The 17,500-nt window shown below is 42.8% G+C and overlaps 2 protein-coding genes across 9 annotated transcripts in view; both read right to left on the reverse strand.

Annotated features, from left to right (window-relative positions):
* Nucleotides 1-5,447, reverse strand: part of LOC109520931 (ras-related protein Rap-2a-like) — an 18,507-nt gene extending 13,060 nt beyond the window's left edge. The window contains exon 1 of the mRNA XM_019878548.1: nt 4,749-5,447. Within this exon, the coding sequence (XP_019734107.1) occupies nt 4,749-5,062 (314 nt within the window). The 5' untranslated portion in view covers nt 5,063-5,447. The remainder of the gene's footprint in view (nt 1-4,748) is intronic.
* A 3,471-nt stretch (nt 5,448-8,918) lies between these two features.
* The window catches only part of mbnl2 (muscleblind-like splicing regulator 2), a 45,817-nt gene continuing 37,235 nt past the window's right edge, over nt 8,919-17,500 (reverse strand). For 3 of the 8 annotated variants that reach the window (XM_019878488.1, XM_019878481.1, XM_019878480.1), the window contains 5 exons: nt 13,800-13,853; nt 13,255-13,405; nt 12,030-12,065; nt 11,159-11,253; nt 8,919-9,118 (listed from right to left, as the gene is read on the reverse strand). In XM_019878488.1, coding sequence (XP_019734047.1) covers nt 9,104-9,118; nt 11,159-11,253; nt 12,030-12,065; nt 13,255-13,405; nt 13,800-13,853 — 351 coding nt within the window. In that variant the 3' untranslated portion in view covers nt 8,919-9,103. The remainder of the gene's footprint in view (nt 9,119-11,158; nt 11,254-12,029; nt 12,066-13,254; nt 13,406-13,799; nt 13,854-17,500) is intronic. The other 5 variants (XM_019878483.1, XM_019878485.1, XM_019878482.1 and 2 more) reach the window with 5 other exon arrangements.

Here is a 17,500-nt window from a genome sequence, read left to right on the forward strand (position 1 = left end):
TCATTTGAATCAGGTGTGTTGCAACAGGGAGACTTGGAAAACATGCAGGACAGCGGCCCTCCAGGACCTGAGTTTGACACCCCTGACATAGACATTTATGGATAACCATAAAACCAGAAATAGAATTAATATTAGAGAAGGGATTAGCTGCTAATAGCAAACAGTATTGGCTACAAACTCGCATGAAAATGACCACAGTAGCTTGTTAGCAACATTTCGGCTGCGCTAAAAATGGGTACTACCGGTATTTTCTATCTGCAACCAACAATGTGATGTGGCAGTTCCTCAAACAGGACATGCCAACATATCTCAAAAAAACCTTAACCGATACATAGGGAGGCAGAAAAAAATATACTGGAAATCTATTTTAGAATCCATCCATCCATTTTCTCAACCACTTATCCTCACAAGGTTCGCGGGTGTGCTGGAACCTATGCAAAATATCAAATAAGATGCTGGAGGAGTTTAAATTGGGGTGACACAGCATCCCTATTCAGTGGTGGAGCGCCATCTCTGCTGCCGACTGACTATCATGTATGAACATACCGGTACATCAACCAACACTGCCTTTAAAACTGCAGTGAGTAACAGTAATGCATTCCTGTTCCCTCTCCATCTGTTGGCTGTCTTCAAAGGGCAACTTTGTGCTATTATTTCACACTGGTTAACTTTAACAACCCATGTGCTGCAGTCGATGTAAATAAGTTTATATAACGCAACATACAATTTTACAAAAATTGTAAAAGTATTATTCCTGAACATTTATTTTACTTTCAACCACTCGACATGTTCAGTGGCATCAGTGCTATACATACACATATAGTTCTTATTTTTTTCTTTGTTTTTTTGCCCTCTATGGACAATAAAAGCGGTATTGTGCTATGACCAAAACATAAATATAAATCTATATAAATAAAACATGAATTGGAACATTTCATATCACACAATTTTTATGCTTTGTCTTTGATTTAAAGATGACAATACGCAAAAATCTACAAAAATTGTAGAAATTGTAACACATGGGATATTATTTAAAGTTTATACTTGCAATGTGTACTTCAGGGGTGCCCGTTAGCTCGCGGACTGGTCCCAAGTCGATTGCGGGGGGGTGACGAGGAGGGAAAAAAAAAGCAAACATTTGTGTGTCTCGGTGCATGTCAGTAATATATTTTTTGTGTTAATGCACACTGCACCCTAATCATCTCATCAGTCTCGCTTTCACAAAAACTATTTAAAAAACTAAAATAAAATAAAGCAGGTCATCTTTAACCTACGGTGGCGCATGATCTGCGTCACGGAAGTTGTTGGCGTTCAGCTGTCTGCAATTGCAGCTTGTCAACAGCGCTGTTGCGCTTTATCTTTTATCGTTATAATTATTCTCATTCAGAGTTTGTTTCATGGACAATTCACCGATGGCACGGGCAAAGAATGAGATTCTGGAGGGCCAAGAGAAGCATTTAAAAACGGAACGCGTGAGCTACGCTAGTTAACAGGCTGTTGCTCATCATGGCATGCGTGTGGATGTGCGTGCATGTGTGGGGTAACGGGGCGATCGTGGGAAGTTGGGCGATCGCAAAGTAGATCTTCGCTCAAAAAAGTTTGGGCACCCCTGGTGACTTTAATGACATTTTCATAATGGTGAGGGTTTGAGCCGCGACAATGGTAAATCTATCCCACACATATCAAAATTACATTGGTGGAATATGTAATGTGAGAGAGCGCTTGAACTGAATGTCAAGTCGTTTGTGTGTGTGTGTGTGTGTGTGTGTGTGTGTGTGTGTGTGTGTGTGTGTGTGTGTGTGTGTGTGTGTGTGTGTGTGTGTGTGCGCGTGTGCAGGGCTGATCCTTTTGTGCCTTGTAATGTTGAACCCTCCATTCTCACATTCCAAATGGACTTTTGCAGCATGCAGCGCACTTTGGAGGAAAAAAAATAAAACAACAGCAAGTGAAGGGTAATGAAGTAATCAGACAGATGTTATGATTATATAAGGATGCGTCTCATACAGTGTAAAAAGACGCTTGAGAAGCAGAGCTGTGTGAAATATAAACATGAACTATTCATGGGCCACATGCACACTTGGTAGGCACACAGCACATGGAGGACAGTGTCCCAATCGTCTTTTATTCTATTTATTTCACGCGAACTCCCCTGACTGACTTATCAGCTACGACACGGTGACGCAGATGTGAGGATGGTGACGGCTGACGACCTACTGCTTTGCGGCAGTCCACATGAAGAAAAGGTGGCTCAACTCCATTTTGGAGGGTGGGAGGTGCACCTCCAAAAAAGATGATGAAATATGATTTTTGATACATGGGGTACAAAACGATTCAAGGCGCGTTTGACTTGAAAGTGAAATGATTCAATTTGGATCGACTCATTGGAATTACGATTCGTTTCGATATGGTATGACTCAATTCGAGAGGGCACGATGCAATGACTTTTTTATTATTTTACATGCATTTAAATGAACTTGCCAGTGCCGTAAATGTGCCATTTCATTCTAAAATATATCCCTCCAATAAAAAACAAAACAAAACTATTTGATAAGTATCTTGGGATATTTCGAAGTGGAATGATTCGGTTCAGTTCAATTCATTGCACTCACATCTTTTAAATCAAAAATCGATTTTCCAGTTGAAATCGTTTTTTATTACACCCCTGAATGCTTTGTTTGTATTAGTTTTGTAAAATATGCCGATCGTAAAACAATTGCCATGGCACAGCCAGGGACGTGGCTAGAATATTTTCAGTGGGGTGGCCAAGGTGACACAACACCTCGGTGAGGATTGGTCGTGCATGTGTCTGTCATCCTTTATCATCCTATCCACAGTCAGGGTTTCATGAAATAAAATTCACACATCCCGAAAAATGCCCATCACACTTATAATCAAACTGGAATAACTATGTAAAAAAGGACATTTTACTGAGCTTAATTTACTAGGTAGCAGAGTGATATCGTGATATTAATATTGCCACGATACTGTCGTTGTCATGTTACGGCATTAAAAGCACTACATCTTTGTCAAAAAACATTATTTTCGCCCGATTCAGCCGAGGACAGCAACACATGACACTAAAACTGCTGTGAATTGGGAATTTCTCCATTGCGAGACTAATAAAGTTTTCATATCTTATCTTATCTTAATATGACAGGGCTAGCCTATTCTTTGTCACTGCTGTGATCAGGTATACAAACCCAACATTATGCTTTGTTTTTCAGTATCATGAGCTTGTTTCTTTTTCAATATCATGAGCTTTATAGTCTTGTGACCTTTTTTACATTGCCGACCTCCACAATATTGTGAGAATCATTGTATTGTGAGGTCCGTATTGTGATAATATTGTATTGTGATATTTGGATATCGTTACATCCCTACTACATAATGCCTTTTTCTTTGAAGTGGCTTTGCTTTTGTGTTCTCTCATCATCGACTGCTATCTCAAAGCACTCATTCGCTCTCTGACAGCCAATCAGAGTGACTCTTGTTTCAGACGGCCAACGCCATTTTGCATACTGCAATCAATGGCTCATTCATAAAAATCATATTTAAAAAGCAAAATGACGGAAACATTTTTTCATTTTTCACAATTCTTAATGTTGCTTTTTACTTGTTTTTTTTCCCTCCTGTTTATATTACGAGTGTGTGCAAGCTTGGGATACGTGTGCATTTTATTTTATGAAACCATGATTGTTGATGGTCTGACAAACAACTAATTCTCGGCCATGTTGTTTGCTTACTATGGTATGAAAGTAATGATTTTGACTGACGTTGACTGTAAGATTTGTATGTTCTTTAGTTAAAACAGAGTTTATTTTAGTTTAGTTTTTAAATATAAAGGTAATATTACAAAAAAAAACTGTGGCAGTGGGTCTATAGCTCCACCCCTGGCAGTCACCCAAACTAGGGGTTGACTACACATATAAAGGATTGCCATCATAAGTAGGTTGTTGGCTGGACTGTTTTCAGAGTGGGGAGGGGGGAAAAAATCACTCTTAAAACATCTCGCAACCCAGGACCATCACTTATGATGATCTTTCAGAGACATCTGATAATCAGGCCTTTCATTTCTTCATCTCAGGGCACATACAGGCCACTGTTAAAAAACAACCGTGAACATGCACAGCCAAGACAAAAGTACCCATGGAAAAAAGTGCATATTCCTGGATCTTGTCCTCAAACTGATATAATGTGATGTCATTGTGCTTCCTCATCTCAAATGTATAGATCACAGTGAGCTTTGAGCGTTTGAAGCCTCATGGTCTAGTCACATGATGTAAAAAAGGGAGTTTTACAGTCTTGTCATCTGATGAAAGCCATCCAAGCAAGATAAGGCCCAACTATTCTGTGGGGTTGTGGGATGATTTCAGTGGATTTATTGAGTAATGGTCTGAACTAAGTGATCAGAAGCACATCCCGAGTTAGTCATATGTATGTGAGTGTATGGCCGGCGGGCTCATCGGCTGCTTTTCAACACAAAATATCACTGCACTCTTCAATGTAAAAATAGTGTACAATTCTTAATTAATTTATCTTCTTCAGAGCATTTTTTTCCCATTCGGGTTTCCTTTCCAAGTACAGTACTGAGCAGGCCTGATCCTGCTTGGCTTCTGCGGTAGGGTTGTAATATGGTTCTATCTATCTATCTATCTATATATAGATAGATAGTATCTATCTATCTATCTATCTATCCATCCATCCATCCATCCATCCATAAGAACACACCTTTCAAACTGAAGCCTTACCTCTTGACCCTGATAATCTGGTCTCTCATGGGTTTGATGTCCTGAAAGCTCTGCTGGTTGACCAGACTGTAGACCAGGATGAAGCCCTGGCCGTTCCTGATGTAAAGGTCCCGCATGGAGGCGAACTGTTCGGTACCGGCCGTGTCGAGGATCTCCAGCACCGACGGGGACGAGTCCACCTCGATCTCCTTTCGGTAGAAGTCTTCGATGGTCGGGTCGTACTTCTCGATGAACGTTCCGGTGACGAACTGCACGGTCAGGGCCGACTTGCCCACCCCGCCGCTGCCTAGCACCACCACCTTGTACTCCCGCATCGCGCCCCGCTTTCACATCCGGCACATCCCGACCTCGCGTTGTGAGCTCACGCCGCGGCCACGACGCAACGAATGCGGTGCGGGCGGAGGAGATGTTGCATTCAGCCTCTACGGAGACGTTCCCACGCTATCTGGAAGGAACCCCCTTCCACGGGCATCCATAATGCAATAGGCAGAAATAAGACTGGCTATAATTAGAACCGAGCCGGCTGCACATCTTGCTAATGTGCTAAAATGGCATTTTTCCTGTCTCTGTGCTCAGCGATGATGAGTGGAAGGAAAAGCAGATGTTTTTTTTTGTCCCCGACAAGACAAAAAAAGTGCAGGGAATCCACGCCTTTTGGATTGCCTGCATCAGGCGGACGTTTCCGGCATGTCACGTTGAAAGAGGGGAGGTGACTCTCAACGGACACTTCATTAGGTACACCCAAGAGACGGAATAATAATAGGCTACTCAATTTTACTTGACACGTTCAGGAAAATACGTGTGTTTATAAACGACGTTTCTCTCATTTTAGCGGTCAAATTATTAGAAATATAGTATGATACAGTACAGGGCACAGAGGCCCTCGACGGTCCCGACATACGGCCTTTCACGTAGTTTCTTGATACCCAAGAACAATCTGCCGTTAACATCTTTTCATTTGACCGTTGCATATTTATGGCCTTGAATTATTTTTTAATCGGATATCGACTGTATGATTTTACAATTGCGTTAGAGTAGGTTAGTTCCGATTTACGGATGGATTTTATCGACGTAAACCGAGGACCATCCCGATATTGTTCAATTACTCTTTGGCACAGTATCACGCTTATTATTAATAGTATTTTGCATTTTATTTCCACTGGCCCATCCTTGCCAAAAAGATCAGTGTATTGGGTGAGAGAAAATACACACACATCTCTCTCTCTCTATATATATACACAGTATTCTACTTAGATATGGCGGTGAATTGATATAACAGAGAACAACGAAAGAGACATTGATTTTCTTTATTTCTTTCTTTCAATAGATTTGCCATTACCTCGTTGGAACCAACGCACATTTGACTATGAAGAACATAAGACCCCCCCCCCCCCAAAAAAAAAGATGACAGCAAAGTCATGAGACGTGTGTTTGTCCTGTTTGGTTGGGCGCACAGCAGCAAGGATGCCAGATCAAGGATGCCTCCCAGTCTCCCGCGTGTCGCCCTCTGTTGGCCAAAACAGCCAATTGTCGCCTCGTCACGCAGGGTCAACAAGTTCCACACATCCTTGACTGTTTACTCCGTTGTCGTCAGTCCTTTTGGCCTCCATTGAATAAACATGGCTTCATATAGCAGTCATTATTCCTTTATTTGAAATGAAATGAAAGTACGAAGGGGGTCAAGAAAAGAACGTCTCTTCAAATAGTTTACCTAAAAAAAAAACCCAGAAAACAATCTGCGCAATGGACTTGAGCTAAGGCAATGAGTTTGAATACGCTGAGTCTGTTCAGGGGACCAGCACTTCAGAAAGTTCTCCCGTTGGCCTTTTAACCATCCACCGTCCATGCTTAGGATACATGTGAAGGGCTTTGTGGGTAACAAAACAAGGACGTCTCAAGTGCAGGTACTGCCTCCCCCCTCAACTACATTCAGTTTAAAACACAACGTCTCCGTGTAACAACATGATCGATTGTTGCACTTAAATCTCTCGTGTAGTTGACAGGAAACAGAGTTTAATCAGTGTGAAAAGTGCAATCCTGAACCCTTGCGTTACACTGAATACAAGTCAGTGTGGGGCCTGAATGTCCTTTGTCAGGCTAAGTCATCAACATTTCATTGACAGGTGTGTACATATTTCTATATTCATATGGTGATTCAGTCTAGTGAGAGTCACAGCGCTACAGCGGCTGTTGTCTTCTAGTGAAAATATTAGTTCACTGTTACAATCTCAGTGAAGAATAAGAAATGTTAATCTTTTTTTTTTTTTTTTTTTTTTACAATCTACCGTGTGTACAGTGTCCTAGGGAAAAAGTAAACTAAACAATGTCTTTTACAAAAATACCAAACTTTAGTTACTGCAACATTTGGTTGCCACAGCAACAACTTAATATTGTTATGAAATACTAGCATACTAGAGTGAAAAGTACATCTTTCCATTTTTTTTCTTTTTTTGGGGGGGTAAAATGTAATCAACACAAAACACATAATTTTGTTCTCCAACAATACAAGCAAGTCTATTTCTACTTCCTCATTCCTGCAACACCGTTCTTTTTTTCTTCTTCCCAGCAAGAAGGCCATGTAGGTCCAGTAGCTTTCAGAAGTCAATGGAAGCTTCCACTTCCACACCACCAACTATGCATGACGTGGCACAGCTCAATAAGTTACATTCAATTCATAATGTGTTTACAACATAGTAACTAACAAGAAGTTGAACATAAGTTAAATTACAGCAAAATATAACCTTTTAAGCCCCAGTCACGAATAAAACACGCACGCTAACAGCGCAATGCTAGAAGACAATCGAGGAGAATGAAACCCAAGGTTGTGGATTGTCGATGGTCATCAAGCACCATGAAATTACATTTGTTTTTGGCTAAAACGAATACAAATGAAATCATGTTTTTAAAAACATCTGACAACAGGAAATATGCCAATTGGTTAAAAAAAAAAAAAAACCACAAGAACATTTCATGATCTTTGACTTGCTTGAAGTGCAGGTGGACTGGGGTCCAAACATACTTTGATAGTACACATAGCACAAACTTGAAATACTATTCTATATTCAGAATATAAACTACATATATACATTAGACGCAAGTTGTTTCCCCTCCTCACTCATATTTCTCTTGTAAACTACTGGTAAGAAAAGATGGTACGTCGTGAGAGCTCGTTGGGACTTCCAGAAAGACACGTGTGATGTCAATGGGCAGTTGGTATTAAAAAAAAAAAAAAAAAAAAAAAAAAGCTCTGCTGCTTGTCTGCGACTGGTCATGATTCTGGTGAGCATGTTTAGGCACTTCTACAGTTTTCTAAAATGAAACAGAATTACGGGCGATGGCGCAGTTAGACGCGTGTAGCCCTCCGAGTTCAAGTCTTGAAATCGTTGCCGACTGCACCGTTGTGTTTAGTTCTTGAAAACCCCACCAAAACACGCTGTTGTTACCAAGTCCGCCGTGCTCCCGTGTCTGCCGGCAGACTATCCGTTCTCATGCGCACACACATACACACAACATGGCTTAGGATGTCTGGGACGAAACCCCATCAAGCCCTTGGCACTGACCCGGAGCCCCGGGCCGACCAGCCCCTCCCAGCCGAATGCTGTTTCAGGAGGCGGCACCTTGACAAATTCACTTGTTGTCGGTGGTGTTCCGAGCAGATTTTGGAGGGTGAGGAGGCAACAAAAACATCTTCTCCGGGTTGGACTTTGGCAAAGTGCTTCCAGGGTTGATACGATGCAGGTCACACTTAAATAGGGCATCAAGGGCAGATGGATCCCTCTGTTCTGAGGAGAGCAGCACTCACGCCCCACCGGACTAAAACACTTTGGGCCGTCAACATGCGTCTGTGTGGTTACTCACAAGGTTTCCGTGAGTGCACCATACATCATAGTGCAAATCAAGCATGTATATAGATATATATAAATATTTTTTTACAAAACAAGGACAGAATTTGCGTGGAATTTTGTCAAAGAAATATGAAAGAAAGGGTTTAAATGACCAGTGTGGTGTGCCTATTTTGTGAGTACGATAATACAAGAACAATATCTTTGACTCTTACGGTCACTCTTTCGAAAAATACATACACCCTAGATAGTGTGTGAGTGTGTGTGTGTGTGTGTGTGTGTGTGTGTGTGTGTGTGTGTGTGTGTGTGTGTGTGTGTGTGTGTGTGTGTGTGTGTGTGTGTGTGTGTGTGTGTTTGTGTGTGTGTTTGTGTGTGTGTGTGTTCAGCCAACACTGCAGTAATTGCAGTTAGTGTTACACTCTCAACATGCAGGGTGGAGAGCTAAGGTGGTATTTACACGTGGGCAGCTTGAGATTTTCTCATGCAGCTCCTTGACACGCCCGTTTGTGGCGCTTACTTTAGGATGATCTGCAAGGGAGACACACAAAGACAGGGAGGAACATTTCAAGAGACGTTCTACCCAGCACAGGAGCGCATTTTCTTGAGAATCATCCTGATCCATATTTGTATTTTTGCCGATCTATGTATGGCCTTGGAGCCGGATCCAATCACTCAAGGTCACCACAAGGGGGCGGGGGGAGTATCCCTTATGGAAGGCATTGAACAATTGGCAAGCACCACGTATAGCGGAACTGACACAATTTATCAAGCCACATGCAGAGCGTGGCTCTTGGTCTCCTATTTGCAAAACGATAAATAAAGATGGTAAACTCAATATCTTTTTGAGGACTTGGCTGCCCATCAAGGTTCCTGACGTAAAATATACACGGTGCACAAACTCAGTCTGCCATTTTACTGCTTGAGGTCATTCTGTCTATCGTCTTCACAAATGCAGAAAGGCTTTGATGTAAAAGAAAACAATATAACTGCCACAAATGAAGTCCACAAAAAAAAAAAAAAGATAATCTTTGATTGGAAGATAACCGATTCCATGCACGATCATTTATGGGTCATCGCTGAACTGGGGACACTTTCTGCTGCGCCCACCGCCCATCAAATCTCAAATATTCCATGTATAAAATACAGGCACATCCACTTCATGTGTAAAATAGATTTGTCCCGAGAGAAACTGGAACCCCTCCTTCTTGATGACCAACTCATTTATCAAAGCTAACGGGAGCAATATGTTTGGAATCTGCTATTTCATTCTCTCTTTGTTTGTTTCTTTCTTTAAAGTCAGATTACATTCAAATCTTGCCAGCGGGTTTAAGACTCTAAATGCCCCGTATGACTGGAAGGGATTTAGTCATTAATATTTGTGAAAGATGTTTTTAGGTACCTGATTATCTGCAACAGTGTTGCGCCAGGCACATCAAAAATATTTCGTATGACAAATTAAATACTGTATCTCATTTAAAATGTAGGGTGGATGGGCGAGCTGGAGAAATCTAATTATAACATGATGCTCATGATGATCTTTCAAAGATATTGGTGCCTAAATCATCCTCCAATCCTCGAATAACCGTTCAGGTGCAATGACGCAGAAAAAAAACAAAAACAAAAAAGGACCGTCGTGAAAATCCATCCAAATGGGGGCTGTTGTTGTGAGTGACAGAAGGGGGCGCTGCAGTATAATTTGTCAACTGACCTGTTGTAGTAAAAGTTACACGGTTACAGTAGATGTGGGCCAGCTCAGTCTAGCCTTGACTACCAGTGTTTGGATTCCAATTTCTGTCCAGCCCTTTTTTTCGAGTTAACTCTTTCTTTCTGCTTGAATGTTTTTCTTCCTGGCTTCCTGTGACAACCTCGAAACGTGCATGTTTTGTTTGCTGCAGACTGGTGGATCTGCATGCTACTGTTAAGTGTTGTCTGTCTTATGTGTTGACTGGTGATCAGCTCAGGGTGCACCAAACTCTCACCCTAAAGTGCAGTTTTTCACTCTTCACGTTAAGACTTACAGGTGATTACCGTGCATGCATAATGGTGCTTTTTAACCTGCAACAAGGACACATGAAAGGAGTGAAACCAGTATGTCCTGAATGGTACTGTACGTACAGTATGAGAATGTGCTAACTGCGTGTGTTTGCATAGTGCACAAGCAATGCAGGGGACCCCCAACCCCCACTGCGCTCCCCCACTGCTGCAAGATGGAGGGACGTAAAGTATTTGACATGATGTGGGAACTTCAAAAAAAAACAAACATGCATAACAGAACCAGGAAGTGGTGCAACATAACACAACTACTACATTGCAAATGTGGGAGCTCTGAAGAAGTACTTGAAGAGAGCGCCTAGAGGGGCTAAGCATTTCTCAGGAAACACGATCGGCCACCCCGGAGGAGGCTCTGCTTGCTCCCTGGGAAAGCCCCACTTGCCTGCGTTCACACCAAACAGGTGGAAGAGACAGATGGGGAGGGGCCTCAGCCGCAGGTTACGTATTTGTAGTTGGAAGGAAAGACTTCTTCAGAGCTCCGGGGACTGATGAAAGAAAGCTTTGAAAAGAGCAAACCTGATTGGCTTGGGCTGTTGCTGCGTAGGGGACACTTGTGGCCGGAGTTGTTGCTGCAGAGACAGTAGCAGGCGTAGCACTGTACATCATTGGAACTTTGTTTTGAGGATGAGAAAAGGCAGAGGGAGAGGGAAGGATTTGGTGCAGTATGACAACCATGGAAACAGGCGTGTCACGTGCATGGTGATGGGTAGCGTTTGTTGATGTTGTTGCAGATGGTGGTGGTAAAGGCGGCGGATGTGACAGTGAGCCAGCAAGCCATCGTTAGGGTGACACCAGCAGATGATGTGCAACCATTCACAATGCAAAGCAACGAGGGAGGAAGAAAAGAAAAAAAAGTGAGGAAAAAAGAAGAGACAAGCAGATTACAAACACAAGTTAGGATCTTCTTTCTTTACACGGAAAATCAATTTGCTGCTTTCCCAAAGACTTCAGCTACAACGAACCAGTGGCCCTTCTGGCCGCAGAGATTTGAATTCATTTCTTCTATTTACACCAAAACAAATACGCCAAAACTGCCCCTCTTCACGCAAATGCAGATTCACTGAGCCTTTACTCATATAATGTGATTTGTTCCAATTTGTTTCCATTCTGCACCGAGAAAGTTATGCAGAATTGTCCCTCTGGCTAGCTGACTTAAATTCCCTCTTCAACAAGTTGTGAAAGAAGTTGTGTCTGTGTTTTAAGAAAAATACATAATGACCATTTGACTTGTGTGGTTTACACTGAGCCTTAATCATCGAACAACATGGGATGATCTTGTGCAGTTATTCCCCGTGGTGAATCTGTGTGTGTGGGTGTGAGAGAGAGAGAGAGAGAGAGAGAGAGAGAGAGAGAGAGAGGGCACATAAACGTTAGGGTCAGAACCTACCAAGACTGCTAGCAGGCGTCATGCACAGGACTGACCCTGGTGTGTTCATGCATAGAAAGAAGAGGGGGTGGGGGTGGGCAGGGGGGCGGACAGGTTAATTGACAGGGAGGGGAGTGACAAAAGATTAGACAAGTTACTGTATTGATGAAAACGAGCGAAGGGGTTCCCGTTGACCAGTTACATTCGTGACAAAATGAGCAGGCAAACATCAGCAAGGCCGAACCTCACCATTTAGCAAAGGCACAGGTGTCAAACTCCAGTCCTCGAGGGCCACCATCCTTCACGTTTTAGATGTTTCCCTTCCCCTCTTCCAACAAATCTGATTCGAATGATCAGGATCGTTATCAGGCTCCTGCAAAGCTGTCCGATGAGCTGGTCATTTTGACTCAGGCGTGTTGGAGGACAAAACATGCAGGACAGGGGACCTCGAGGACTGGAGTTTGACACCTCTCAGCTAAGGTGACTTCACCAGCGCTTTTAAAGTTATTTTAATTTATATCGCTACTGGATTGTTTAACATTGTATTTTTTTAAATTTTTTATATTTTTGCAATTCCCTCCTCACCTGGCTGGAAAAACAGAAGGAAAGTGGGAGGACTATCGAGATGCGCCACGCTTTGGATCTCAACTGCAGCCATACTTGAAAATGAAGATGGTGCTTTCCTTTCACGCAAAATATCACATGAAACTTGATATAGTCTCTGTGATGTCGTGTGCAGATGGGTCACGGCTGTAGAAAAAGCCCAGCCATCTGCAGGCATGAGGACGCTAACCTGATTGCAGATGGCAGACTACAGACTAATGTACTAGCCACAGTTCAGCTGGATCAACAAGGTGGAGGCTAAACAAAGACAATGTCATCTTTGAAGGCCAGAACAGCACCGATCGGGACGGAATGAAGTCTCACTACGCACTTGCGATGACGACACTATCAGTAGCTTCTTTCTCATGGAGTTTCTGCATTAGAGAAGCCCAAATTTATTTACCCAACGCCTCGCAGGGGAAAAAGGGCCAAAGTCAGGGATTCCAAATACTGCGTCAAAGGGGCTAACGCCTGTGTGTCACGAACTCAGCTTTTTCACAAGTTCACAGTACAGTACATGGACTAAAGTCTTGGAACACCCCTTAATTCATGAAGGGATCATTATGGGTTTATTGACCCTCCAGTCCCCCATATGTCTCCATCGTAACTGGTCACGAGAGGATGCCTGTCCGTCTGCACTTACCTGCGGGAAAGAAAGCGGGCTGTTGTAGCTGGGCACTGGCCAGCGCCTGCTGGTAGTGCAAGACACTGGGGTTAAATAGCGAGTTGGCACCGTTGCTCTTCTCCAGTGCCGCTCTCTTTGGTAGTGGCTGAAGGACGCCATGGGGAAAGGCCTGGCCACCGGGGAAACACACGAGCACACACACAAGAGAAGAGCGGTCCATTTACACGTCGAAAGAAATCAACGATGAAAGAGGCAACTCTACAGTTTGACTAGGCTCAGCACATAAAAGGCAAGAATGCAGGAAAAACTACATCAAAAATATTCAGAATATTTGCATAGACAGAAATATCTTATCATTAAACTGGATTTTTTTTTCCTCATTTAATGAATGTATCATGTAAGCTGCAGTTGCCACTGGCGTTCTTAAATACAGTACACTATGAAACTTCCAATTGCATTACAGCGTTTCACAACAAGCAAAAGAGGAAAATTAAACTTTGTGAGTGGCTACAAGTACAATTAAAGAAGCTACATGCAAAGCAAAAGGTGAAAGGTCAAAGTACCAGGTCTACAGTTGCCTCGAGGGGTCGCTTCATTGCTTTGGCAGTCGACTGAGTCTTTAATTAGCAGGCAGCGAGCACATGATGGCAGTGGGCCAATGGGATTCAAGCGTATTAACATACAGGTAACAGCAAGCAGAGGTGCATCATGGGGGGACAGCATTGCATTGTGGATAGGTGAGAAGGAAACAAAACAAAAACAAAAAGAATCTGAATGCAAGTATACCACATACAAAACCATAGACATGCGCATACACCAAAAACCCATTGAGTCTACTTTAAACATTTGCTACTTCTTGAATTGGAAATACATTTGGAAAAACGAGACGATGTTTTATGTCATTTCTACCGGGCAAAGAACTTAGTAGCGAGACTTACTACAACTTTTGTCAGAAACAAAAAGCATCCGGATAAACGAGATAAACCGAACTAGGAGCTCTTCTCCAAACTGGATGATGTGAGGTGGTTGTTTGTTTCAAGCCATCCTGCAGCATGTACTCGATCGTGTCATTTGAGCCGAATTCGACAATTCAATGTGGAGCGCTGTTCATTCTCCAAGATGCTGTACATATTCGGGCGGGAGGATCACAGCTCTATGAAGTAGCAAGACAAAAGTCGTCCATGCAATGATGACACAGCTCAAAGAGATGGAACGCAAAGGTCCGATAGGGGTCCGTGTGGACGCCTTCCTTGGCGTGTTGTGTGCAAATTACATCACCGTACTGTACTGATGCGCTGTGACATGAATAAACAGCGAGGTTAGTGAAGATGGAGGAGATGCCGTGAGATGAGAAGCAAAGGCGGCGGGCAGCACACCGCTGCGTATGAGGGAGCTCTTGGCAAGCAACAAAAAATGTGGCACACTGAAACAGCACCAGAAACAGAACATTGCCCCTTTACTTTCCCCGTTTTAGTCTGTTAATGTGATTTATGGGCAGTGATATTTACAACAGCAAAGCGACAATGGTTTTATGGGTCTCTGCTTGGGCTAGGACAGTGGGCTCAAAAGAAAATTGGATGAAAGGTGCTGACTAAACGAAATCAACCAAGGTTAGGCTCCTCACCTCCAGCACCGCATGTAACCGGGGCTGGATAATATAGAATAAACAAAAGATAAGATGGGGCACCACGTTGTAATGTGAGGGGTGATGAACAGAAACGTGTGTGTGACAAATGGGGATGTTAATGAGTTGAGGGACTGTGCAACTAGTAGAGGATTGCACCAAGGGGTCATCACTTTGCCCCAAGTGGCCTTATGTACTCTACGTTTGGGGTGAGTGGAGCAGCCGCTTGGTACGATCACACAGTTGCCTAGCCGATTATGGCGGACGGACACGGAGAACAAAGCAGCAATGACGCTTGCCAGTGAGCTGGCGTGCCGGGCAGGGAAAAACAGACGGGCGTGGCGTGAGGTGTTAGACAAAGTGTAGCGGCTAACAGGAGCGTTATAGGGGAGCCTGGAGGATGGCGAGGCAACGCTAACACACATAGTCAAGCATGTCCCCTTATTCTGCCAGCATTTCCACCTGTCTGTTGGCCAGTTGAGGGATGCGATGTGACTTTCGCATCCATCCTTGATTTCATTAGCACTGATCTGCTGAGAGCTGAATTCATCAAGAGCAGGGAGTGGTGACGGGAGGGTCGGGGGGTGTTCTAGTTGCTGACTGAAGCAAGGGCGTTGTACAATGAAAATGCTCGGGTAAGAACAGATTGTTCATGCGGTATTATTTTGAAAGGACCTCACTTTGGGAGGACCATTGTTAGTTCGCCGAGTGTACACTGGAACCTGCCGGAATAAGCTTGCGGAGGTGGGTGGGTGCTTGACAGAGTAATAATAAAACAGGGCTCCACATTTAATGGTACTGTGGGGGTGTCACTACGAGCGGCGTGTGTGTGTGTGTGTGTGTGTGTGTGTGTGTGTGTGTGTGTGTGTGTGTGTGTGTGTGTGTGTGTGTGTGTGTGTGTTCAATTTAAAGGAGGTGGTGCATCTGTTACGCTGGGAATGTTATCACATAGAATTCTGTGTAAAAGGCTTCCAATGTTTAGTGCATTTTAGCAATGCTAATAAGGCTATGTTTAAAACAAATCAATAAAAGGAACATAAAAGTATGTGTTGATTCGGGCAGCGTCATTATGATTCTTCAGTGGATGATTTCATAGGTTGTGACTTCCAAAAGTGAAATCCTCTCATAGCACCTTCATCTAAATCCTCGCCAAAATGTAATGAATTTTGATCTAGGTGTTTGTATTTTTTGCATGATCCAACTAATTGTATCCCTCCTTATATTTACTGTTTAATCATGTCAATATTGATTGTGATGAGCATTCAACTGTGATAAGCACTCAAACAAGACCGCTAGCCTACAACTTTTGTGCTGTATTGTAGGGTTGCACGAGATTGGAAAAACATGCAATATGTAATATGGGTGTTGAATTTTGCAATAACAATGGTACTGTGATATTCAACATGTACCTAAAGAAATGAAATTAGTATTATCGCTCCAAAAAAAAAATCATACTTTTCATGCGGCACAAATAGCAGGCTCGATGTATTCTTAGCTAATTGTAATAACTTACAATTAAGGTTATCAAACTAATTCCAATGAAGTTGGGACGTTGTGTCAAACATGAATAAAAACGGAATCATTCAACCAATATATTTATTTGAACATGCTACAAAGACAAGATGTTTAAAGTTCAAAGTGCTAAACTTTATTATTTTTAGCAAATAAGCCTCAACTTTGAATTTTATGGCTGCAACATGTTTCAAAAAAATCTGGGACAGTTGGCAAAAAAGACGGAGAAAGTTGAAGTATGCTCATCAAACACCCGTTTGGAACATCCCACAGGTGAACAGGCTCACTGGGAACAGGTGGGTGATATGATCGGCTACAAAAGAAGCTTCCCTGAATTACTCAGTCATTCATCCAGCAAGCAAAGATGGGGAGATGTTCACTTCTTTGTGAACGTACAATTGCAAAAGGAATTTAGGGATTTCATCATCTACGGTCCATAATATCATCTAAAGGTTCAGAGAATCCTTAGAAATCACTGCATATGCAAGTGGCAAGCCTGAAAACCAAAATTCTATCCCTCAGGTGGCACCGTATCAAAAACCGACATCATTGTGTCAAAGATCTAATCACATGGGCTCAGGAACATTTCTGAAAACCAATGTTACTAAATACAGTTCTGTGCAACATCCATAAGTACGACATAAAACTCTACTATGCAAAGCAAAATCCATTTATCAACAACACCCAATAGCCCAAGCTCATCTAAGCTGGACTGATACCAGGTCGAGTCCACATTTCAAATTGTTTTTGGAGATTGTGGACGTTGTGTGCCCTGGGCCAAAGAGGAAAAGAAGCATCCTGACTGTTATGGATGCAAAGCATCTGTGATAGTATGGAGCTGTGTTAGTACCAATGGCTTGGGAAACTGACACATCCGTAAAAGCACCATTAATGCTACATACAGATTTTGGAGAAAAATATTATGCCATCTTTTTCATGTACACCCCTGCTTATTATACCAAACCACATTTGGCATGTGTTACAACGGCATGGCTTCGTCGTAAAAGACTGCGGGTACTAGACTGGCCTGTCTCCCATTGAAAATGTGCAGCACGTTACGAAAAGCGTAAAATACAACAACGGAGACCCCAGACTGTTGAATAGCTGAAGCTGTACATCCGGCAAGAA

This window comes from Hippocampus comes, unplaced genomic scaffold (assembly GCF_001891065.2).
Source record: "Hippocampus comes isolate QL1 unplaced genomic scaffold, H_comes_QL1_v1.1 scaffold345, whole genome shotgun sequence".
In the NCBI taxonomy this organism is placed as follows: Eukaryota; Metazoa; Chordata; class Actinopteri; order Syngnathiformes; family Syngnathidae; genus Hippocampus; species Hippocampus comes.